The 24849-nt window shown below is 42.1% G+C and overlaps 2 protein-coding genes across 2 annotated transcripts; one reads left to right on the top strand and one right to left on the bottom strand.

Moving 5' to 3' along the window:
* The first annotated feature begins 3915 nt into the window (after positions 1 to 3915).
* LOC108787625 lies at positions 3916 to 11424 on the top strand. The gene is made up of 4 exons (XM_018557226.1): positions 3916 to 4067; positions 8199 to 8328; positions 9705 to 9838; positions 10573 to 11424. The coding sequence occupies exons 1-4, from the start codon at positions 3948 to 3950 to the stop codon at positions 11386 to 11388; spliced, it is 1200 nt and encodes a 399-aa protein (XP_018412728.1). The 5' UTR covers positions 3916 to 3947; the 3' UTR covers positions 11389 to 11424.
* Positions 11425 to 14137: 2713 nt separating this feature from the next.
* On the bottom strand, positions 14138 to 15064 carry LOC108787290 (hydroxycarboxylic acid receptor 2-like). Its single transcript, XM_018556801.1, has one exon. The coding sequence runs from the start codon at positions 15062 to 15064 to the stop codon at positions 14138 to 14140; it is 927 nt and encodes a 308-aa protein (XP_018412303.1).
* Positions 15065 to 24849: the final 9785 nt, after the last annotated feature.

Raw genomic sequence — 24849 nt, 5'->3', positions numbered from 1 at the left:
CCCCCTTTTTTTTTTTTTTCTTTTTTTTTTTTTTTTTTTTTTTTTTTTGTGGTTTTTTGTTTTTGTTTGTTAAAGTACTCTCTCTACCCCCTAACAACAACTTTCACCCTCCACCCTACACTTCTATCCCCCCCCCAATCCACAATACGACACCTTTAAACAACCTTTAAACAACTACAACCCCCTCACCCCAATCACATTCATACGACCTGTTCCTGATGCCAGTCACGTCTCCTTCATACACTGCCTCCGTCCACGCAGGCCGATCGGTCCCTCCGTCTGTCCCTCCGACCTCCGGTCACCCTCAGCACGGCTCCACGTCCTTCCGTCCCCGCCACCGGTGCACGCTCCAGGAACAAAAGCTGGTATTCTTTTATCACATGAATGGGGAAAAATACTGCTCCCAGGGAACTCTAGCCATCATCCACCTGTTACTAACTGGAGTTACAAATCAGTTACTAATAGATACAAATCAGTAAAAATGGTCTGTGTAGCAGTATGTTAAGATCAGAGGATTTTTTCAAAGCAATATCGCAAGTAATGGGTATCAGCTAATACCGTGATGTGTTTTGTGCTGTTATGTGATTTATCATAAGGTGTGTGATTACATCGCATTGTGTCAAGCCGTTGCCTTATACCTGTAGTGAATGCTGTTATTTCAATCCATTCTCAGATCATGGTACACCACCAAGGTTAACATAACATTCACCTTGTTTTTGAAGGTATTTTCTAGAATCACAAGACTACCATCCAAAGGAACAGACGTGAAGTGCTGTGTGATATCCAAGAGCTTGAACTCCCTGTTACAGAAATACATAAACCCCTCGTAATGTTTTCAAGGCTGTGTGAAATCAATACTTTCTTCAAGGAAGGGTCTCTGCTATGCCTCTTAATAACCGTTCTATATAAATTACTCTGTTATTGGGTCCTATTGTAACCCCTTGTGTGAAAGAACAAAATAATTTGATTCTGTGTATCACTATTGAAATCATAAAATGACTTTACTATACTTAACACTTTATGCATTTTCTGGGTCAGATAATGTACTATTTAGTATATCCGTGCATTTATATGTATATAAATAAATGTATTTCAATTTAAAAAAAATAACATTACCACTAAGGGCTTGTGAATCTCCATAAATGTTCGTTCTGTGCAAATAGATCAATACCTGGTCGTGCCTAACAGATTATGTGGATTGGAACAACATTCACCATATTTATTCCCAGAGAATCTTTGTACAAGTCATTCTGAATTGAGAAAGCTGATTGGATGACCAGTGAAACGTCTTTAAGAAAAATACAGCCAGCCCAGTTGCCTTGACTTTTTTTTTACAGATGTGCAAATAGAGGCACAAAACAAATGTTCTTGTACAGTATATTTTCCTTGTAATACAGTGCATTCAGAAAGTATTCAGAGTATTCCACTGCAGAACTGCATATAAAGGCATATGATCACTTCACTGTTGTTCATCAGCTTCTCTTAAGGGCCCGTTCACACCAGTTGCAGTGCGTTCCGATTCTGGCCAGAACTCACTGCCTCGCATTGCGGACCGGCTCACTATTTAGTGGGGAAGGAGGGGGTGGGCCGAGCCATTGAAGTGATAGCACCGTAGACCTGCCCTGTGTCCGGTCACACGGATTGCAAGGCACATTATGCCTGCGGTCCGGTGCGATCAAAATGCTGCAAGCACTATTTTGATCTCACCGGACCGCAGGCATAATGTGCCTTGCGATCCTGTGCGGCCGAACGCATTGCAGCCGCAGGGTGTGGCTACGGTACCATTCACTTCAATGGCCTGCCACGCCCTACTAAAAAGTGAGCCAGCCACAATGCTAGGCAGTGCGTTCTGGCCAAAATCAGGCCGGAACGCACTGCAACTGGTGTGAACGAGCCCTTAGAAATGCTTTTCTCAATGTACAAATCAATGGCAATGCAGAAGCAGCTCAGAACCTGAAATGTATCTCATGTTTGAGCTGAATGCAGCTAAAAGGTTGCTGCATTTCCCTGCCAACACAAGCCCTGAGATTCCTGGCTTGTAAGAAATCTGCAAATTCTTTATGTATATCATATCCATAGATTTAGACACCCCCATCCTCCACCATATATTCGGCTCTACAAGTTTAAACAGACTCCCGGCGGCAAAAGTCGCCGGGAGTCTGTTTAAACAGCCACGATGCTGGCGACGTACACTGTATGTCGTCAGTCACGAAGGGGTTAAGCAGCCTGAGGAAACCCAATACCTGCCTAGTGGAGTGCAGACTGTTCTCATAAACCATATATCCCAGGGTTTCAGGGAGACACCGTAAGCCTCCCAACTTTCTGAGCTTTTTGGCCACAGGATGAATACAGAGGATGCGCTCCTGTCATGCTGTCAGTTGCATGGTCCATGAAGAATTCTTGCACACAAAAAAAATATAAGCTCGGGTAACATCTTTAGGGCCTGTTCACACGACGTCCGTTTTGTGTGCTGACCGGCTCCGTACGCTGCTGCACTCAAAATGCATCCCAATGTATCCCTATGTGTTTTATGGGCTACGGTTCTCACGTGCGCAGTCCGTTCAGCTTACGACAGAAAAAATACTGCATGTCACATTTTGTCCGGTCCGGGAACGTGCACAAAACGCAACGACAACGGAACGGAAACGAAACGCAATGCAGCTAAGGGGGGAAAAAAAGAAAAAATTGTTTTCTTGCTCCACTTATTATGATGTCATCAACGTTGACAAAAAATTAACTGTCAGTATCCGGACCAAAAACGCGTCAAAAACGCACTGCATCAGCAGCTCCACGTCTGCTGATCAGCACCTGATCTCATGTGAACAGGCCCCGAGTGCAATGTGTAAAACCATGTGTTGGTGTGCTGTGGTGCCATTCATTCTTATTGGCACCCTGATGCATCTTGCCCACTAACATGCACATTGTAGTGCACTGCATAGGTTTTTCCTATAGATACACTTTACAGGACATGTGCACTTGTGGAAATCTTTAGCACTGGTCATGCCACGATTGTGAACCCACTACACTTGGATGGGTGCGTCTTTTTGAGACTTGAGACACAGCCATTTGCCCTGCAGAATCTCTGTAAATATTTGTTCTGTCCTAATGGGGGCAAAAAAATAATAATATGCTTAATATATTTTCTTTCCTGGTCAAATGTTATCAGATCGAATGTAATGTAATACCGCATTGTAGCCACTAGAGGGAGCTGAGAAGTACGGAAAATAAGTATTTACTTTATATGCTCCTCAGCTCCATCTAGTGCCCATAATGCATTATTACATGTGACCTGAAAAGAAAATGTACGAAAATCCTTTGCTTCTTTTCAGAGAGATTTGCAGGGCGAATGGCACTGCAGATTATTTATACATAGATCCCCTGGAGAATGACCCACTTTTAAAATCCATGGGGACACAGGCGTGGCCAGCGCTAAAGATGTCCACCATTGTGAAGGCAAACAGAGGAGGCGGCTGCTGCTGTTATGCTAAGAGCAGCTGAACTGACATCGTAACGCTATAGAAAGAACAGCATTTATGGCGCCCTACTTGCCCCATCTAGCGGCAAACAAATGAACTCACAGTAACCTGCGCCACAAATACACAGTACAGCTAGTCATCCCAGTCTGCCCTCAACAACAATGGCGGCCGCACTACGTGTGACCGGATGTGTAGAGCTCACATGGCAGCCGACGGAAATAACGAGTTTGGCAAATCTGATGGATTGGCTTTTGTGTCAGAACACACTGAGGCCAGCCGGAAGTGTGTTTCCTCTGGGTGAGTATGTTTGGTTTAGAGGTAGATGTTTCCGGTTGTGTTAGTAGGCAGTGATGAGTTTCTATTTTAAACGGAATACTTTCTTTTTAAAAGCACAACTCTCAATAAAACGTATACAATGACCTTTGGTGTGTTTTATCATTTGCAGAATAGAATTTTGCTCATTGCCTGGCAATGACAGCAGAGGTGAGAATTCTGCAGTTCTCAGAATGGGACACGGGAAAGAGGAGGCTGAGGTATTTGTACATATGTCCTCCATGTTCATTTAAGCTTCACCGTGGACAGACAGATCAGGTTTGTACCCATAATTGCACTGTACTTTTATGTGAAGTTCTTTTTTGACACACAATAAATCAGCTGGTAGGCGGTAATTAAAATGACCCTGACAGGGGTAAAAAAAAGAATGACATTAGCAAGTACCAGGAAAATCGAATACTTACCTTTCTGTAATTTTCCTTTCCTGCTACCTGTACATGGCAGCATTCTGTGCATTGTATGCTATCATGTACAGGTACCAGGAAACAGCTTTACCCACCATTCACACCTGAGTGTTTTGTCCTGTGTTTGCTGAAGTGGAACAACACTCGGTGGTGCCCATTAATACCTGAGCATATTGTCGTGTGTTCCCCAAACCGTGACAACGCTTACTTGGTACCCATTCACACTTGAGAGTTTTGTCACGTGTTTCCCAAAGCACGACAACTCTCAACATGAAGTGTTTTATTATTTTCAACTGTGCCTGTTCACACTTGAGTGTAGTGTCCCTTGTAGCTTTAAGTCTGGGACAATACATGAGCTTCTTTTTTAGCAGTTTTGTAACAACCTAGTAACAAGCTTTTCATTGGCTAAAATGAAAATGCTGAAGCCTGAAACACAACCAAAAAAACCCAAAAAGCTTCAAATTCGCCTTCAAAATCAGTACAGGAGTGAATGCAGGCTTATAGTTGCCCCTCAGCACTTTTTGGTGTGTTGCAGAGCCCCTGGCATAGATCCTCTTCCATTCCTCTAGTGCAGCATAGCGGCTGTTATGCAATTTTGCATATAAAGCAATCTCTCAATATTTTTAGAGTAAGCCCTGCCCACCCTACATTACATGTGACTCCACACACCCAGTTGTAGTAAGCACGATGCACAACTAAAGAGATGCATGATAACTTCATGCTCCTCAATCTGACAGGCTGAATGTAAACAAAGCAGTGTTTACATTGGCCTGTGATGAAGGCTCTCAGATCCCAGGCAAACAAGAGGTAAGAGCTTGTATGTGCAAACTTGTTTTGTGTCCTAGAGCCTAGAGTAGGTTTGAAGAGAACCTATAATGGTTTTGGGATACGTTTTTGTTTTTTTTTCAGTTTTCTTTATAGTGTTTAATTATGTTTTAGTTTTTTTTTACTTTATACATTTTTCAAAATACAGAAAATAAAATAGAGAATAATCACGATCACAAATATAATATGGTGTAAAGTCAAAGGTATCACAAAATGCAACCATATCACTCAGCCAGAAGAAGTAAACGTCACAATAATAACAAGCCATGTGTGTGGGCGAGGAATACTCTGGGGCAAAATTAATCCGCTCAACCCTGTTCACATTAAGGACAAAAACTAGAATAATAGGGTAGAAAAGCGAAAAACAGGCAGCTAGTAATTGGTACAAAGGCACAGAAGCGACAGCGGGATGAATAGGAGAGGACCACTAGCCCATTAGCACCCCTCCGTCCATCGACCAAAATCCCCAATTGGGCAGATCTCAGGTAGACATTAGAGAACCAAATTCCTTGGAGTAGATGAATTCCAGCCAGTTGTTTTATTATGTTTATACAATCTTTGTTTTATAAATAAACAATAATGTGTGAAAAAATATTTCCAGATCACTCTGATAAGAGATAAGTAACTGTGATGAGTTATCCGCTAGTGTGTTAAAATTTCAGCATAAGTTACTGAGTTCTATAAACAAGCTTTTATCATCAAAGAAGCAAACCAAGAGCCTGGGAAATTTAAAAAATGAGCCTAGAGCTTCATCTGGTGGGTCAGCAGGAAAGTGCAAAATTTTAATTTGCATTGTTTCATATTCACTTGATATAGTAAACTCACAGTTTTCCGTCATCCACGGGGATCGGTAGGTGCCGCATAACTGTAGTTTCTGGTTGCTTAAAGTTATTAGTATCTCTCAAGCAACCACCCCGCACCCTCCCCCCCTCGTGGCCCCATTATCTGCTGGCCAGCTTCCACAGCCGCCAGGTGAATGTCAGCAGCTGGGAGCAATAGCCAGACTGCTATTGGCTATTTCAAATTGCAATAGCAGGCTGGCTATTGAAGACCCACCCACTGAGCAGAGGAGCCGACCTGAGAAAAAAAGTTCTCTCAGGTCCGCTCCTCTACTCAGTAGGCAGGTGCAATAGCAAGTCTGCTATTGGCTATTTCAAATTGCAATAGCCAGTAGCAGGCTGGCTATTGAAACCCCACCCACTAAGTAGAGGAGTGGATCTGAGAGAGAAAGTTCTCTCTTAGGTCAGCTCCTCTGCTCAGTGGGCGGGTACAATAGCCAGCCTGCCATTGGCTATTCCAATTTGAAATAGCCAATAGCAGGCAAGCTATTGAAACCCATTGTTTACATTCTGCTGCCGACCGCTGAATCTAGCCACTGGCTGGCAGCAAAATGTATACAAAGGGCTTCATTAAATTTCTTTTGAGTCTCATATAGCCTCGATTTTTGTTTTGTGGGTTTCTTCAATGCGGGATAATGAGGAGTTTACTGTATATACAATAAATATATATTAGTGATGCCTTGAAATTACATTTTTAGACTGAAACCGAAAATAAAAATTCTGTCAGACCAACCGTTTTAACATTTTTACAGTTATTTTCTAATTATTTTATTTTTATTGTTTATTTTTGTTGTTTACTTTACTGTTAGGGGCTTTTGAGAAATATCAGGGGTCCCCTGATATTTCCCTTTTAAAATAGAAAAGGAGATTAAGGACACAGAGTCCTCTTCTTTTTTTTTGCAGCCCCTGTTGTGTAGAAACAGGAATGAAACTGTTGTGTAGAAAATGTAATGAAACACACACATATCACACACTCATAAAAAAAGAACACACACATTAAAAAACACACACATCACACACATACTGAAACACACACATAACACGAACTCATTTAAAAAAAACCCATAAAAAAACACACACCATACCCTTGGTAAAACACACACACACATATATCTTCATTAAAAACACACACATCACACACACTCATAAAACACACACGACTATTAACAATGATAATACATTATAATACAAAATATTGCCCTTTCTCCTGCTTACCTGTTTTGCATCCCTGGGGTCCAATGGGGCATTTGGGGATTATCCTGGTGGTCCAGTGGAGGATCGGTGTGATCTGCATCTCTGGATGATGCAGACCATCCTAATTTCTCCAGAGCGATCAGTATGGTACGCACGCATGCCATAGGTTCGCCATCACTGCTCTTTACTTACTGAGTGCTCCTGTCCATTCATAAACTGAGGAGATAGTATCAGTTACTATGACCACAATCATGGATGAACAGGAAGTGATGTAGAGCACTTCCCATTCATTCATAACTGGGGACACAATAAGCATACTATGTCCTCAGTTATTTACAAACACTCAGCAAAGAGTTCTGATCGCTGAGTGCTTGTAACCTGCTCTCCATCCTGACTCTCCTGTAACAGGAGGAGGGGTGGTGCGGGAGGAGATTTTGGCCTCCTGTTACATCTGACAGGTCTCCTCTCTTTGCACTGCCTCATTCGGCATCCTGACAGGTCTCTCCTCCCCACACAACCCTGTTCAGCCTCCTGAAAGCTTCACTTCTCCCTGCTGCGTGCTGGTCTGTGTCCTTATGGATCCCCACTTCCTCTGCCGACACAGGTGACGGAGAGCAGCGGGGATCGGAGGGAACACAGATTGGCGTCCAGCGGGGAGGAGTGCAGCTTTCAGGAGGCCGATTGGGGTGGTGAGGGGAGGAGAGACCTGTCAGGATGCCGAGTGGGGGCGGTGCAGGGAGGAGAGACCTCTCATCAGGGAAGAGAGAAGCTAGGTAAGCACTGCATTTTCGGCCTTTAGGATACTATTGGCATTTGGTGTATCCCTAATTTAAAAAAAATAATTATATTGTGTGTGTAATATATATGTATATATATTATTACTGTGTGTAATAAACTGTACAAAACCACTAAACATTCACTTTAAAATAGGTAATATGTTTTAAAAGATATCCTTTAACTGTTATTTTATGTTAAACGGTTAATATGTATAATGTTATGCTAAGGTGAAATCTTTGGCTGTATAATTATTGTAATAACATCTATGCATTTTGAAACAACTGATATTTGGCTCAACAGAAGTGGAGCTAGTGCATTTGTGAATGTTATTTAATTTTTTTATGTTGCAGAACACCATGATTCCTGTTTTCCTAGGAGCTGATGTTGTTTCACAGACAGGAGTTAGAACAGAAAATCATTCTAAAATTCATGCTAAATTTGCAAAGAAAGGACTAGCTGCAAGGCTTACTTTCAGTCCAGGTAATACATGTTTTAACCTTTTTATTCGAAGTAACAATCATCAAATCCAATGCATATTGTATGTTCTTATTAGTAAATCTTGTGCACAGGGGTACATTTTCTTTGTATGCACACTAACCAGTGAACCTATTTCTTGAGCGGGAAAATAGAGGGAGTAGGACAGGAGTTTTGAACCCCCTCCCCACCGAATGCCTCTCTCCCAACTGGCTGCCTCCCTCCTCGCCGTGATATCCGGGGTCCCCTGCACTTCTGGGGGACCTGGGACCATGGCACATTCATTTAGGATGGAGAGTGGGGAGCAGAGCGGAGAACATCCGTTCTCTGCTCTGTGTAAACACTGAGATGGGAGAGCTGCACTAACAGCTTTCCCATCTCAGCATTCACAGGAGAACCAGCACCGCCAAATTCTGTCACAGGGGCTTATTAGCTCCTGTGTGATGGCAATAAAGTTAGGTGAAAAAATAAAAGAAATATTGATAAAAAATAAAATGAATAAAAAAAAGGTAAAAAATAATGAGAAATAATAATTAAAAAAATTAAGTTATAAAAAATGACAAATAATAAAATTAAAAAAGGTAAAAGATAAGAACAGAAATAATATAAAAAAAGTAAAAAAAATAAATATTAAAACTGATTTAAAAAAAAAAGAATAAAAAAATTATTAAAATAAAAAATAAATAAAACCAACCCTGCCGCCCCCACCATCTGGTTGCCATTCTCCATTGGGGGGAGGAGGGGTTGGCGGTAGGGAGGCGCGGAACCTGACTTTGGGGCACCAGAGAGAGTAAATCCGGCCCTGCCCTTGACACACAAGTACAGATGGGGGTTGAAAAATTATCTAGAACTGAAAGGAGAAAGAGGTAGACAACCAACAAACAAAACAGAGGAGAGAGGGGGGAAAAAAAGAAAAGAAACAAAGGAGCTACACCATAAAATTAAGGTTTTATTTTTTCACTTTGTATACATGTATGTGTGTCTGTTTCTCACAGCACAGTGTGGGCCATTTGATTCTTCATTATGGTGATTATGAGTCACAATCTCAGTACAGAAAAGTACTTCTTGAAGTATCTCTGGGCTTGCTCTCATTTCCCCTTCTGCTCCCTTGCTCAGCCAGCTATGTTCATTTAATATATTGGTTTGTGGATGATGTGGGGATGCATTGCCCCACACACTGCACTCTACCTTTTTTTCCTGAAGAAGTACATATCTCAGACAACGCAGGAAGTTAAGGACTTTCAGAAATGAAATAAATGTGATAAGTGCACTGAGTAACCTCTTCTCATATGTTTTGGTAAATAAACATTCTATACAGCAGCAGAGCTACAAATCTTGTAAATGACCCAATAAAATAATGTGTGTTTTTACATCTTCTCCAGATCTCAGGTTTGAAAGGATGAGACTTCCTAGTGGACTGAACACGTTGTGGTTTTATAGCATTCAGGGACTATTTAAAGTGGCATTCGATTTGTACAGCAGAGAAGAGCAACTGGCTGTCATTGAAAGCCTTCAGGTATCTCTGACTTTTCATCTCTATTTTTTTTTCCTGCCCTTCTCCACAGACACCTCATTTAAGCTCACAGTTATCGCTAATCTGAAGCTAGTGGTGTTCATTTTTATTCATTGACTTTTACAGTCAAAATACGGTATAAATCAATACAATAATGTGTGTATGGTAAATTAAATTTATCCATGTGGCAAAATCTTTAGTAAATTGAAAAATCTACTACTTTCACTTTCTACTTTCACCTGTCTCTTGCGCTGGCCCCCAAGAGACAGGTGGGGGCCAGCGCAACAGGTAACTGCTAGATGTATGCACAGAGCTTGTGTGAGAAGAAGCTCTGGAGGATACAGACATGAGCCTGAGGATTGAGGCAACAGCTAATGCTAACCCCTTCCAGGGTAACTCGTGTCTTGTTTTGAACTTTCTTTTAATAAAAGTGGGCAGGAAAGCCCTAAAAAGAAGACATGGCAAATGTCTGCCTCCTCTAACACCCTAACATCTAAAGCTAATTCCCACAAGAGTAACAATTATAAAAGGCTGTAGTTATAATCATAGACCTAGATAGTTTTTTTGTTTCCTATCTATTTCATAACTGGCATTACTATTAGATATCAGTATTGCTTTGAATTCCCTTTTTTTTAATTATGTTTCTGACCAAACGGAGTGTTTCCAGTAATGGCTCCATTCCAACATATGCCTTTTTTATAATTCACCAGCTCATGCTGTTTATTTGATTATTTCAGGAACTATGGAAGTCCCATCTCAAAGATGATCTTTTAAGTGAATGTTATGACCTCAAGAATTGTATTGGAGACCCAGATATTTCCATACCATCTTTTAACCAGGCAGAGGAACCTGACTGCCAGGAAAGGTTATCAAGCTGTTCTAGAGAATTAAATGACTTTCACAAGGTTCCTCAGAGTCTTCCAGCAGAACACAACTACTGCATGACTAAAGAAGAAGGTTCTGGCATATGCCATTCACAGGAAACATTAAGTAATGACTTCTTTATTCAGAGAATTCAGTCTATATTAGTAACCTGTGCCAACATGGCAGTTGATGTAAGTGAACAATTAAAGAAGACAGCTACGGCATTGTTAGATGTTGTTGAGCAATTACTAAGTGGACATAGATACCTAGATAATATGATTTTAAGCATTGTGCAACTTTTAGAAATTGCAAGTCACTTGCAGAACAAGGAGGGCTCACAGTGTGAGAGCTCCACCGTGTATGATAACCTCCTGCTGCTTGAGGTCAGCAGTTGGCTGGGAGATCGGTTCCACAGTGAGAATTACCACATCAGTGATCAGGTGGAAGAGTTCAAAAGGAAACATATTGATCGCATCTCAGACTTGCCTCCTGCCCAGGAACTGGTTTCTGCCTTATTTCCTAATGCCATGAAAGTTTTGTTACTCAAATGGATGGGACTGTTTGATGATGCTTCAGTATCCAAACTGCAGAGTGAATACCCAATTTTACTCCTTATTTTAGAATTTGCAAATCGCAATCTTATTACAGGAGTTGCTCATGTTCTCTATTCTACTTTGATATGTAAATAATACCAAATTATTTTCAGTATGTATTTTTTTCTGCGTAAATTTGTTTGGAATATTTTCATTTGCTTTATAATACGAACCAATGTCAGGATCCAGCAATGTCCCCTTATAGTATAAGTTTTTGTTAGATGTTGACAGATTCTTCTTATAGCATAGATTTATACACCTGAATTCCCAAGTATTCCTGCCTGCCTCGTCCGATATATGGATGCTTCGATTTCTTTTAATCTTAAGCATTTAACATCTACAGCAGAGGTAGAGAGGCTCCATGCTGGGCTGCCTAATACAGCCCACCAGTACAGTAATACTTTGGTTTACGAGCATAATTCGTTCCAAAGCATGCTTGTAATCCAAAGCGCTTGTATATCAAAGCGAATTTCCCCATAGGAAATAATGGAAATTCAGATGATTTGTTCCACAACCCAAAAATATTCATATAAAAATGATTATAATACTGTACTGTAATATAATACTGTACAAAATAAAAATAGACCAATTACAGATACCTTTGTGGCTGGTGTGAGGGGGACAAGAGAGAGGAGGATTATTGTGTAGGACGACTTTCACTATCACTAACGGAATCACTGCTATCTCTTGACTCAATGGAATCTTTTTCATTTCGTGAAAACTTAACAAGGAATCTATTAAATGTGACATTGTATTGTCGTTAAACAGACTCATCGCTCGCACTGCTACAGCCTTATTCGGGTGGTGCTTTTCTAAAAAAAAATTGCTCTTATTGCAAGACATTGCTTGTATATCAAGGCAACATTTTTCAGAAATGTTTGCTTGTCTTGCAAAACACTCTCAAACCAAGTTACTTTACTTTGGTCTCTAAACCAAGGTATTACCGTATTTGCCAAATATAGAATATGTTTTGGGTGGATTTAACATTTAATTGCAGCCATCTCCTGAAAAAATTGTAGCAACCCCCAAAAAAAGGTATACACTACTAACTGCTGAGTCCACTATCAGACTTCATGCTGCAAGTTTAATTCACTTCTGGGTGTTCCTGTTCTTCTCCAAAAAGCATAGGTTAATGGAAACCCAGGAAAACATGTTGGCTGCCTTTTATATTAGTACAGTATGAGCTTTCACCCACACAGGATGTTTGTATGCTTGGATATCTGTTACAAGAACATGGGACTTCAAAGCCCAGTTGAAGTCACAGACCTAGATATGTTGGCAGATACATATTGACTGTGCAATCCAATAGGCACCAGAGTCCAAGCAAAAATCTATAACAAATCATAACAGGGAGAGGTACAATATTATAAAGGGATTGAAAGTGAGACTTCGTTTGGGTTTCAAGAGCCACTGGACCACACTGTGTACGCAGTTCCATGAATGATGTAAAGCATTATTAGGTAAGTTAGTATTACAAGAAATAATTGAATGGAAAGAAATAAAAGGTGCATGAAAGAAAACAAATGCAACCACTCATGACTATAACACATCTTTGTGGTCTAGAGTTTTTTTTAAACTTTTAATTCTGTAAAGTAACTGCAAACACAATAATAAATAGCAGACAAGTGAGCTTAGTACAAAAGGCATTGGCATGCAGACAGTCTGTTTAGCTTGTACATTACATTTTGCTAGGGATGCACCGATACCAAGTACAGTACTTGGTACAAGTACAAGTACCGATACTTTTCGAGCTCCAGGTCTAGACTAGAGAAAAATACAAAAGATAGGAGGCAGCTGTCATTTGTAAGGAGCACACGGAGCTCCTGGGATTTGTACATCTCTTTTTTAATGTATGATTTTGTTTTTATAAATATATATAAGTGATGCACTGATACGAGTTTTGCGAGTACAAGTACTGATACTTGCCCAAGTACTTACAGACACAAGTACTGATATATTTTTGTTTATTGTCATGTGACAGTTTTTCTAAAACAATACAGACTAATGATTTCAGGACAGTGATGGAGCGCCAGTTCCCAGCTGCAACCGCTGCAACCCTGGTAGTTCTCGTGAAAATGCCAAGTATCGACATTGGTACTCGAAAAGTATCGGTGCATCCCTACATTTTGCAGTATTTTATGAAGCACACACTTTCAATTTTAATGAAAATGTATATTTCTTTTTTCCAACCAATCTTTGTTATTTACATTTGCAGAAACAAACCAATGCTCACTCTGCCTTTAATGGCTGATAATGTATGGTAGAAGCTAGTGATAATGTAAGGTAGAAGCTAGTGATAATGTATGGTGGAAGCTAGTGATAATGTATGGTAGAAGCTAGTGATAATGTATGGTAGAAGCTAGTGATAATATATGGTAGAAGCTAGTGATAATGTATGGTAGAAGCTAGTGATAATGTATGGTAGAAGCTAGTGATAATGTATGGTAGAAGCTAGTGATAATGTATGGTAGAAGCTAGTGATAATGTGATAATGTAAGGTAGAAGCTAGTGATAATGTAAGGTAGAAGGTAAGATAATGTAAGGTAGAAGGTAAGATAATGTAAGGTAGAAGCTAATGATGATGTAAGGTAGAAGGTAAGATAATGTAAATTAGAAGGAAGGGTGGAAATCAGACACACAACTTGTATCCCTTATGTTTAAAATTCTCATATTGCACATGATGCCTTTGGCCAACTAAATACAATGGGAAAAGATAGGTGATGTATGATTTATTTTTGTGCCTTGTCTTACCATATGGGCCAGAAAGGTGGAGTTGAGCTTTAAGCATATGCATGTTACATATTTGCTAATTTCACTTTTCTACCTTACATTATAGTGTGCTCCTTTAATGGGGTCCACTTGACTTAAATTCTTTGTTGTTCCATAACTTTGTAAGTACAGTATGAGAGGATGGACTTGAAAAGTAATATAACATGGGATTAAGCATGCTGTAAAAGTAAGTTAGGCAGATAGTTAAATAAAATGCAAGGCTTGAGTTCCTAAAGCTTGCACAGTCCTCATATTTCATGGACTTTAAGACCCAGATTGCGACTCTGACTGTAGCACTAGGTACAAAACATACAAAAAATACAGTAGCAATTAACACAATGAATGTCATTGCCCTCCCCACCTTTCCATTTGTATCAATGGCATGGTCCTTCAAGTGTAAAGCAATGGACACTGTGCAGTAAGATATAGTCAGCAAAGACAGGCATGAGACAGATATATAGAATGCATCCTGCCAGGCAATTAGGGATTGTGGGCAAATGTTAAAACTTTCACACTGTGTTCCGTTGTTCAGCTTGAAAAAATGTGGATCTTTTAGGATGTAAGAGTGCATTGCAAAGATAAATATCCACAATGTAACACATATACACCCAGCTTGGTTCACGGTAATGTTATTCACTCTGTGAAAAGGGAACAAGATTTTGCAGTAACGATTTAGAGCAATAAGCGATAGAAAGATCATGCCGGCAGCTCTAGCAGCAGCAAGGATGTAGAGCAATAATCTGCAGGGGATGTCGCCATACACCCAGTGTTGATGGCGAAGGTAATAATCTGCACGGAAGAGCACAGAGAAAACAACCACAATATCAGCCAAAGTCAGGCTGAACAGGTATACAGAATTTGGCTTCCAGGACTTGAAATCACAGCAGATCATCCACAGCCCAAGAATGTTACCAAGCAGTCCAAGAATGAACTCCAACAGGAGCATAGGAGGAAGAACAACATTTAAGATGGGTTCATCAAAAGCACAGCAGCTGCCGTTCATTGTGAATGCTCTTTCTGCTCCTTTCGGACTTGAGCTTAGTCTCCTTGTATTATTAAATGCAGAGACCAAGTATATATTCTTTATAGCATTTAAATCTTGAGGTCGGGAAGACTTTTCTCCAAAAAAGCCAAAAAGCATGCATCGCTCTTCAGAGTTGTTTGATGGTAAAGGATACGATGTAAATGTTAATCTGGATAATGTTGTTTTCCTTTGCTTGTTGCGTGCAGCGGTCAGAGGGTGGTTTATACTGATGTAAAATACAACAAGACTTCTTTTGCATTTTTTGGACCCACAATTTTCATACTTAATATGGCAACGAGGGACGGTTGCATGAGCTTAGTAAAATATAATATTCGGCAGGCAGCTGGTTTACAACCCATCTAGAGTTTTGACCAGTAAAGCTCTCACTTTCCATCTCTCTGAACCTTAGTACCTTTCCTTTTTGTAAGACAATCACACAGGAAAATGAAAGCTTATGTATGCATGTATGTATGTGACGTTCTTGTAAAAAGTCATCAGGCTGTGTATGTTCTCTTCTGAGAGGTAGATGTTCTGAGTCTGTCATTTTTATATGAATTAAAAAGTGTGCTTTATCCAAAAGTCCAAAACCCAATTCCTTGTTAGGAAGGGTAACAAGCGCTTTTATGATTTTATTGCCATCTGTGTCACTGCTGGGGAAATTCGCCCATCTGTGTCCTGGTGACCATGGTCACCTCTAAATTGTGGGCCCCTTCTGTTACAGTTCCCTGTTGAGGTTTGCTGTGTTGCCCATCCCTCTGCTGCACTGCTTTTGGGCGTTCCAGAATTAACTCCCTGTGTCCTGTGATATGCGATCAAGAAAACAGGATTTTTGTCTTACCTGTAAAATGCATTTCTTGGAGTACATTACAGGAGCCTCAGCTCTGTTTTCTGTCATCCTTTCTTGTATGGCTTGCTACAAAACTGAGGCAGACTGGAATAGGGAGTGGTTATACAGAGCTGTCCTTACATCCTTAGGTAGCTGCATAACCCATTGGTTTCACAATGACCTCCTGTCTCCTGTGATCTATTTCAAGAAATGGATTTTACAGTGGAAAATAAATATCCCGTTATTGAAGCTATCACATCACAGAAAGTGTCAGTGCAACACTTCAGAACCCCACAACACCTCTTCATCAGACATGTGATGTGATCACTTTAATAAAACATTTGGATTATTGATTATGGATCCATGATGTGTTTGGCAACATATGTTAATCCATACGCTGACACCTTCTTACCTGCTGGTTGTTGCTACAGCACTTTTTATCCTAAGCCTTGCCAAGGAACAGTTACAATATTAAGTGTTCTGCAAGTGGGGAAAAAAACAAATGTTGTTAAAGCCCAGCTCAATTCAAAAAGTATTTTTCTCCCACCCACCTCTAACCCATTCTGATAAGCTTTAGTTTTTCCTTACCTTGCGAAGTCAGATGATGCCAACAGCAGCAATATTAAAAGCAAAATATATATTAACCAGGTTTAGTTTATGTCATTATTTACATTGAGCACACGCTCCATCATAGACATCCACGAGAGGGGGAATTCATCTATTTATATTGGAGATGTAAATATGGAACAGCAGGCATGTAAAAAGTCACATCCAAGGTGGAGCTGCCCATAGCCGGAAAATCACAAAACCGCTGTCTCCGTATAATTGGCACCGCTTATGATGACATGTGGCAGTTGCAGCGTTTTGTAGCCACCATTTGCTGTATATATAACCCCATGACAAAACGCAGCGTATAAAACTTGTCGCTGCTATTTCTGCCCCGAGAACGGAGACATCTGTGTACAGTACAAGGCGATCAGCTTGGTCAGATGGCCAAAAATCTGCCTCATTCCTATATGCTGGGGGTCTCCGCCACATGGGCGGCCATTGCTGAGCCTTTAACTTGATATATGAAAACAAAGTGATATGGCTTATACCCGGGCTGTGCGGGGTCTAAGGTCTCCTAGTGCGCACATGGGCGGCCATTGCTGAGCCTTTAACTTGATATATGAAAACAAAGTAATATGGCTTATACCCGGGCTGTGTGGGGTCTCAGGTCTCCTAGTGGCGGGATGGGAAAAACATCTCCAGCAGAGCTTTGAGGTAGAAGGATAGATCATGTGAAGTGTTGCTGGGGTTCAATACCACCTGCTAAGGATTTTGAAGCTTTGTTCTTGTATTTTGCTTTCGATAGAAGAAGAATGAGACAATTGTATGGCCCGGGACCTTTGTGTGGGAGTAAAGAAGGTTCCCACTTCCTGTTCCCATTTACGTAGGTATGGAGGGGTATAGTCTTGCGGAGGGGTAACAAGCATTTAGTGTAAATGTGTTGCATTAGAGTGAATGCAACACCGGAGAACCCGCTTGACACATTGTTTCAAAAGGGGTAATCCTGGTGGGAAGTCAGGGTCTCCTATCATAGTTGTCAGAGGGGAAGGAGAAGGAGAGAACTGCTGTAATGGGAAAGTTTTTCTCTCCACCTTAAGAGTCGGGCCTATAATGGAGTTAGATACAAAATCCTTGGTATGGGTCCGAGAAAGCCATGGGAGCCCAGAGAGGGGAACAGATGAGAAGGTTTGTTCCAACGCCACCCAAGACTTTGGAGTAGACTGCACACACCAACTCGTAACCCTTGTTAGATGGGGAGCTTGATAATATATGTGGGTATTTTCTCTTCTGACCAAAAGTTCTTAGGGTATTTTCTCTTCTGACAGCATGTTCTTAGGGTATTCTCTCTTCTGAACATATGTTCTTAGGGTATTCTCTCTTCTTATCATATGTTCTCAGGTTATTCTCTCTTCTGATCATATGTTGGAGTTAGGGGATGACTGGAGGGGATGGAGGACCAGGGCTATGAGACACGGCTACTAAATTTAAACATGTTTACGTTGGAAGTAAGGAGATTAAAGGGGGGGGGCATGATTTTCATGTACAAAATTTTCAATAGTCATAGCAACATTAGCAACAAACTCTTTGAGATTAATTCCGTAACAAAGACTAGAGGACACCACCTAAAACTGGTAGAAAAAAAATTCGAACACAAGGGGCGAAGGGGGTTCTTCTCAGTTCGCACGGTTAGGGTCTGGAACTCACTGCCTCAAGCGGTAATTTCCGCAATTAATCTGGAATCATTCAAGAGGCTTTTGGACGACTTCCTGAGAGACCGAAATGTACAAGGGTACAGGTACTCTTAAGAATGAGAATTCTCATGGACCTATACACACACACACACACACACACAACAGGTTGGACTTGATGGACTTATGTCTTTATTCAACCTCAAATACTTTTTTAAAGAATATATTTATTTTGAAGATTTTCGTACATGTCAGTAAACAAGACAATACAGAAGAACATGAAAGACATGGAGCATATACATCAAGTGCAATAAAGACATAAACGTCATGGCCACTCCCAAGGCACTTCAGCATTACAGTGTTAAGGCACAACAACATCATACAACCTTCGTAATATGCATCAAATAACTTGACTGTAAGCTAGGGAGGACAATGGTCCAATGACAATGAACACCACAGCTCCAGATTGTTCCCACATGGTGGGAGCCTCCAGCCCTCCCGTCTGGGGGGGAGGAAAGAGAGAGAGGGGTGGAAGAGGAAAGTAGGGGGAGGGGGGGTATGGTACAGCCACGGTCCGGGGTACTCTACAATGTATCTCTTTTACTGAGGTGTCCAATTACAGCATCACCAGACTGGTAAAGCCCTCAGTAGTGCAGAAATGCAACCAGACACTCCAAGTAGCAGTAAACTTGGCATCTCGGTGGTACAGAGCTGCAGTGAGCTCCTCCATCCGGCATATATTATGCATTTCAAGAACCCACTCACGGGTAGTAGGGGGAGTACTCGACTTCCAGTGACGCGGTATAACCGCCTTAGCCGCCATCACGAAAAATCTGAGGAGACCCTTCTTAGCCGATGAGACCGAACCTGGCAGCACGGACAGAAGGGCCACCTTTGGAGACCTGTCCACCTTGGTGTGAAAGATCTGATCATAGGTATCGAAAATAGTTTCCCAAAACGAGGTCAGCAGAGGGCAGGACCACCAGATGTGCAACATCGTCCCTGGATGTGACAGACACCGCCAGCATAGTGCAGAGGTAGATGGGTACATGGCCTGGAGTCTAGTAGGACAGTAGTACCATCTCGACAGGACCTTATAATTTCTCTCTTGATATCTGCTCGCTACGGACATGGTGTGTGTCAAGGCAAAGGATTTAGAAATGTCCTCATCTGTGAGGTTGCATCCTATCTCTCTCTCCCAGTCCCTCACAAAGGAGGGGGTAGGCGAGGCGCGCTCTGACAGCAAAAACCCGTATATAGTAGAAATCATGCGTGCTGGGGGGTCTCTGGAGACACATAAATTCTCAAAGGGAGAAAGCTCCCTCGTTGGGCAACCTCTCGCAGCAAGGCCCGGTCAGGAAATCGCGCAATTTAAAATACGCCAGCCAGCTACCCGGCATCACAGTCTCCCTCTTCAGCAACCCGATGAGGGGCCGCAAAGTGCCCGCCTGCATAGCCTGACAAATAGGGCTAAAGGATCGAGACTCCCAACCAAGGAACTGGTGGGCGAGGCGTGCCGGAGGAAAGTCAGGGTTGTCCATGACTTGGGAAAGAGGGCCGTATTACGAAGAAATATTGGAGGAGCTAAGCAAGGCATCCCATACTTTGAGCATAGTGGGGAGAAAAAAGGGGAGGCTGGTGCGGGTGGGGCGGAGACCAGAACAGGGATAGGGGGGAGAAGGACAGTATGTCCCGGTCTAGTTGCACCCACAATTTGTTAGCAGAATGAAAAATAGTATCTAACAACCTAGTCAAAAGTGTTGCTTGGTAATAAAGTTCAAGATCCGGTAGGCCAACCCCCCCCTGAGCCTTCTTCCGCGTCAGAACCAGATAGCGGAGTCCAGCTGGTTTAGTCACCCAGACATATCGTATGAGTAGCGAGTGTAATGTGCGGAAAAAGTATTGGGGGACCTCGATGGGGACGGTCTGGAACACATACAAGAGGTGGGGAAGCAAGTCCATTTTAAAGAGGGCCATCCTCCCAAACCATGAGTGGCGTAGTTTAGCCCAGTCAAGTAACCTGGTACGGACCAAAGAAAGCAGGGGCTTATAATTAAGGTTGAACAACTTCTCCCTCGTGTTAGCCAGGAAAACCCAGAGATATTTAAGGCCGTCTAACTGCCACGCAAAGGGAAAGTCCCGTGCCAGGTCTTATGCCACATGGGTGGGTAATGTCACATTAAAGGCTCAAATACTATGTAACTATATATGTAACTATGTTCTTAGGGTATTCTCTCTTCTGATCATATGTTCTTAGGGTATTCTCTCTTCTGATCATATGTTCTTAGGGTATTCTCTCTTCTGATCATATGTTCTTAGGGTATTCTCTCTTCTGATCATATGTTCTTAGTGTATTCTCTCTTCTGATCATATGTTCTTAGGGTATTCTCTCTTCTGATCATATGTTCTTAGGGTATTCTCTCTTCTAATCATATGTTCTTAGGTTATTCACTCTTCTGATCATATGCCCTTAGGGTATTCTCTCTTCTGATCATATGTTCTTAGGTTATTCTCTCTTCTGATCATATGCTCTTAGGGTATTCTCTCTTCTGATCATATGTTCTTAGCGTATTCTTGATCGCACAGCATGGGCAACTCTGGTCCTCCAACTGTTGTGGAACTACAAGTCCCATGAGGCAGTGCAAGACAAACAGTTCCAGCCATGACTCCCAGAGGCATGTTGGGATTTGTAGTTAAAGCACAGCTGGATTTGCCCACCCCTGCATTAATGTCATCATATTTGTATTTACTTAAAGTGTATCTTTGTCCAAACTTTGTTCTATTTTTTTTTTGGGGGGGGGTTTTGTCTGTATTTTTGTTTTGGGGGGTGGGGGTTTCTGTAGTTTATGATAAGAGTGTAGAAGAATTAGCAACCTTGTCAGGCTTTTACTGATGTATCTCTGCTAGGGAGATCCTGCCCTCTCTGTCCTAGTAACCATTGTCACTGAGAATGAAAGTGAGGGAAAATCCAAAATTCTGAGTTGTCACTAGAACAGGAATAGAGGGGAAATCTTCCAATGTGGACACTGTTGCAGTGACTGGAGAGATTTGCTCTGGCTTTTTGTTGTGTCTATGGGACAGGAAGTGAAGACAGAACTCTCCAATGAGACACAGGCAGCAAAAAAGAAAACGGGCAGGTTTAAAATCTTGTCTATCCAACTAAAAAAAAAAAGCTTTGCCTTTAAATAAACTTTTAATTTTAATGAGCATGATCATTGTTAACAGCTTGCCATACAAAATAGTATGTAATATATCTAAAAGTATATGTAATGTATCTCCAAGAGGTGCCTTATGCAAAACTATTTGCACATTGGCTTTTCAGTGCAAATTTGAGGATGAAAAATAGCTGTGGGGTCACTGTAATATTTTGCATTTTGGTTTCTGAGAAACATGTTGGATTTTTCTTATTGCAAAGACAATGTCATGGACTTCTGTATATAATTGGTTGTCTACACTGACAGGGATGGAACTTTAAGGTGGAATGCCAAGTGTTTTATTATTTTCAAATTAAAGCCAAAAAGCAGCTTTTGCTGTAATACTCACTTTCAATCTAGAACTGCACCCAGTGTGTCTTACAACCCACTACTTCTGAGCTAAAGCTGTCATGGACGTGCCCCCTGGGGTGGCATCATGGCACAGCCTGGATTACAGCACTGCATGGTGTTTATGGAAGAGGGGAAATCAAAGTTACACTCCCTACTGATGGGACAAAGGACACAATGGGGGCAAACCACTAAATCATTTGCAACACTAATCTGGCAGTATGGTCCCTTTAAAAAGGCCTGTGCCTAATTCATGAAAGCTTTGCAACAGTTTTGTTAGGAGTTCCACCATGTGAGACAGATAATAAAACTGGAGGTAATTAATTAACAGTTATTGCTAGACTGGTCCCCGCACTCTCTCTCTCCCTCCTCTCTGGCGGTGGAATGTCCCTCTGCGTCCTCACATTTAATACACTGCATTAGACATGATGACGTTAAGGGTCATAAAACCGCCGGAGTGGAGGGGGAGAGAGGTTGTGGGGACAAATCTAGCAGTCAGGCGAGATTGAGGATTAGGTAAGTATATCATTTTTATTTTCGACCCTACACTGAATCCCGGCCAGGTCACTGTCTGCAAAGGAGTATGCATGTTCTCACTGTGCCTGGGTGGGTTTCCTCCGGGTACTCTGCTTTCCTCCCACACTCCAAAGACATTCTGGTAGGTTAATTGGCTTCTGTCTAAAAAGGCCCTCTATGTATTCATGTAAGATAGGGAACTTAGATTGTAAGCTCCTTGAGGGCAGTGGCTGATCTTTATGTGCACCATGTAAAGCACTGTGTAAATTGTCAGTGCTATATAAATATCTGTAATAAATAAATAAAACCAGCACTTAAAAGGAGAAGTATGAGGTGAGTGCTTTTCACTCACCTCATAGATCTAGCCGACCTGTGACAATGAGACTGTCACAGGTCGGCTCAGTAGATCGGGAGGTGAGAGAACACATACCGGCGTTCGCTCACCTCTCGATCCTGTCACTGCTCTCTGCCGTGACAGGGGAGGGGCTGGATTCCCCCCTCCCTGCTCCGATCTGCCAGCGCTGACTGGCGGAACGGACGGGGGAGGGGGTGGGTACAGCTGGCTCTGCCTCTAGATAGGCAGAGCCAGCTGTCACTCACGCAGCCGGGCGGATCCAGACATAATTGTCGGGATCCACTTCACCTGCGGCGTCTCAGTATACCGTGAGCTACAGCTCGCGGTATACTGAGCCTAGGGTGACGGGAGGACGCTAGTTTGTGTCCTCCTGTTACCCTAAGGAGAGCTATGGGGAAAAGCCTTAACCCCATAGTTCTCCTTTAACCCTTGCAGTGCAGAGGTATTACTACTGCCAGGGTTACTTTGTCATTTGCTCAGAGTTCTTTAAATTATACCTAAAGAATTTATCAGTAAATCAAAGTCTCCTTACAAAGCAGAGAACAAAAACACTCTTCATAAAATGCCACGGGTAACCATTCCCTTTGGATCCCATTAAAGGGTATCGAAGGGTATTAAACTAAAACTAAATCTGTTTTTCTATATTGAATTTCCTTAAGTTCTATCCCAATGGTAATAACAATATTGATCTAGAAGTTTATAAACTTAATGAAGATGCCCATAGGATGTACTTCCTCAATACACTGATACAATTTCACTCAGCCCTGTGAATATGCGCTTCTTTCTGACACCTTTGCATTATCAAAAACAACTCTAGTATGTATTCCTATTACAATGCTGATGTTGTACCAGGATAGTATATGCTGGGATTCTATGCTGAACACTGTTAAGTTACAGTCTCAGTGCGCGCTCTCTCTTTCATTCTCACACTACCTTTCCTTACCTCTCCTATAGGCAGGGCCGGATTTACTCTCACTGCCGCCCCAAGGCCAGGTTCTGCAATGCACCACCCCCCCCGTTCTCTTCATTGACCCTGTCACCTCCAATACAGGAGTTCTAGCACAGCACTGTGCTGGAACTCCTGTGATAGGTGAGAGAGGAAGACCACAGCTCTCCCCTCTGACTGTGTACATGGAGCGGCAGGGTTACTTTTAACCCTGCCGCTCTGCTCACTGCAATGAGGAGAGACTCGGCGGCGGAGCCTGGAACCAGAGGAGAGAGGTAAGTGCAGGGGGGGAGGGGGCTGCACACTGTTTACATGTGATCACGGCGACATCGCCGAGTTCACATGTAAACGAACAATCGGCTGCCTCACTCTACATTTAGTCCTGCTTGTACAAAGCAGGACTGAATGTAGAGAGGGCAACTTCCCCACAAGGAAGCAACAGAGTTCCTTATGCACAGAGCAGAATGACAGCGCTCCTTACTTCTCCTTAGCTCCCACCAACTGACAGCTGTCCGATTCAAACCCATTACTCCTTCTCCTCCCCAAACCTCTCTCTCTCTCGGCCCAGTGGGAGAGTCCTCCATCTACACAGTTCAGCGTAGATGGAGGAATCTGTTGCACTTTTTCCATCTGGCCATAGAAAATCTGCATATAATCTATAGGTGTGTGGCCAGCTTTACAAAAACACAGCAGGACTGGACAATTCTCAATTACAGTTGTGAACAATCATTCGTTTAGAGCCCTCTCATACTATGAGAGGTGGTAATGGGCTTTATTTTGTGTTGTGGCGCACTGTGTTACCAAAGGCCAGCTTTGAATGGGTTCCACTGCAGGGAAAAAAATTGTGTTGTCTATGTGCATTGGAGAGCCATTGAAAATGAAGGGCAACGCACATGCACAATACATTGCAGTGCTCTGCAGGAAAGGCTGCTGTTTCTGACTTCTACTGAAAACACTAGCTGCTCGGATGACATGATGACCCAAAGCTTTCAGTGCTTTCTGAGTCAATGACCTTTACACAGTTTAGCACGATTCACAATCAGTGCAAGGAGACAGAGAACACACAGGAAACCGGATTGGTGGACCTGGAGCTGTGTAGTGAGGCTGAGGCAAGCATGGTGGCCTCATGGGAAGTGTGTGTGAAGGGGGATGCTGGTGATATAGTGCTCACTTTCATTATTTATAATACTCATTACTAGTGTTCACAAGCCCTTTAAAAGCACAGCGCCTATGTCTATGATCACGTGACGCCGCTGCAGCCAAGCTACTACACTCAAGTGAAGCCTTGCAGAGGGAGGAAGTGTTTCAGCTGTGTCTGCACTGTGCGGTTTTCCGCCGTCAC

Source organism: Nanorana parkeri, unplaced genomic scaffold, assembly GCF_000935625.1.
Source record: "Nanorana parkeri isolate BGI_ZX_2015 unplaced genomic scaffold, ASM93562v1 scaffold13, whole genome shotgun sequence".
Taxonomy (NCBI): domain Eukaryota; kingdom Metazoa; phylum Chordata; class Amphibia; order Anura; family Dicroglossidae; genus Nanorana; species Nanorana parkeri.
This window is presented reverse-complemented; position numbering and strand designations above follow the sequence as displayed.

Bases quoted from the DNA above. Each gene is read 5' to 3' on its own strand.
- LOC108787625 (XM_018557226.1), top strand. From the start codon at position 3,948: ATGACAGCAGAGGTGAGAATTCTGCAGTTCTCAGAATGGGACACGGGA. The intron at 4,068-8,198 runs GTTTGTACCCAT...TTTATGTTGCAG, and splicing joins ACCGTGGACAGACAGATCAG to AACACCATGATTCCTGTTTT. The intron at 8,329-9,704 runs GTAATACATGTT...CATCTTCTCCAG, and splicing joins AAGGCTTACTTTCAGTCCAG to ATCTCAGGTTTGAAAGGATG.
- LOC108787290 (XM_018556801.1), bottom strand. From the start codon at position 15,064: ATGAACGGCAGCTGCTGTGCTTTTGATGAACCCATCTTAAATGTTGTT.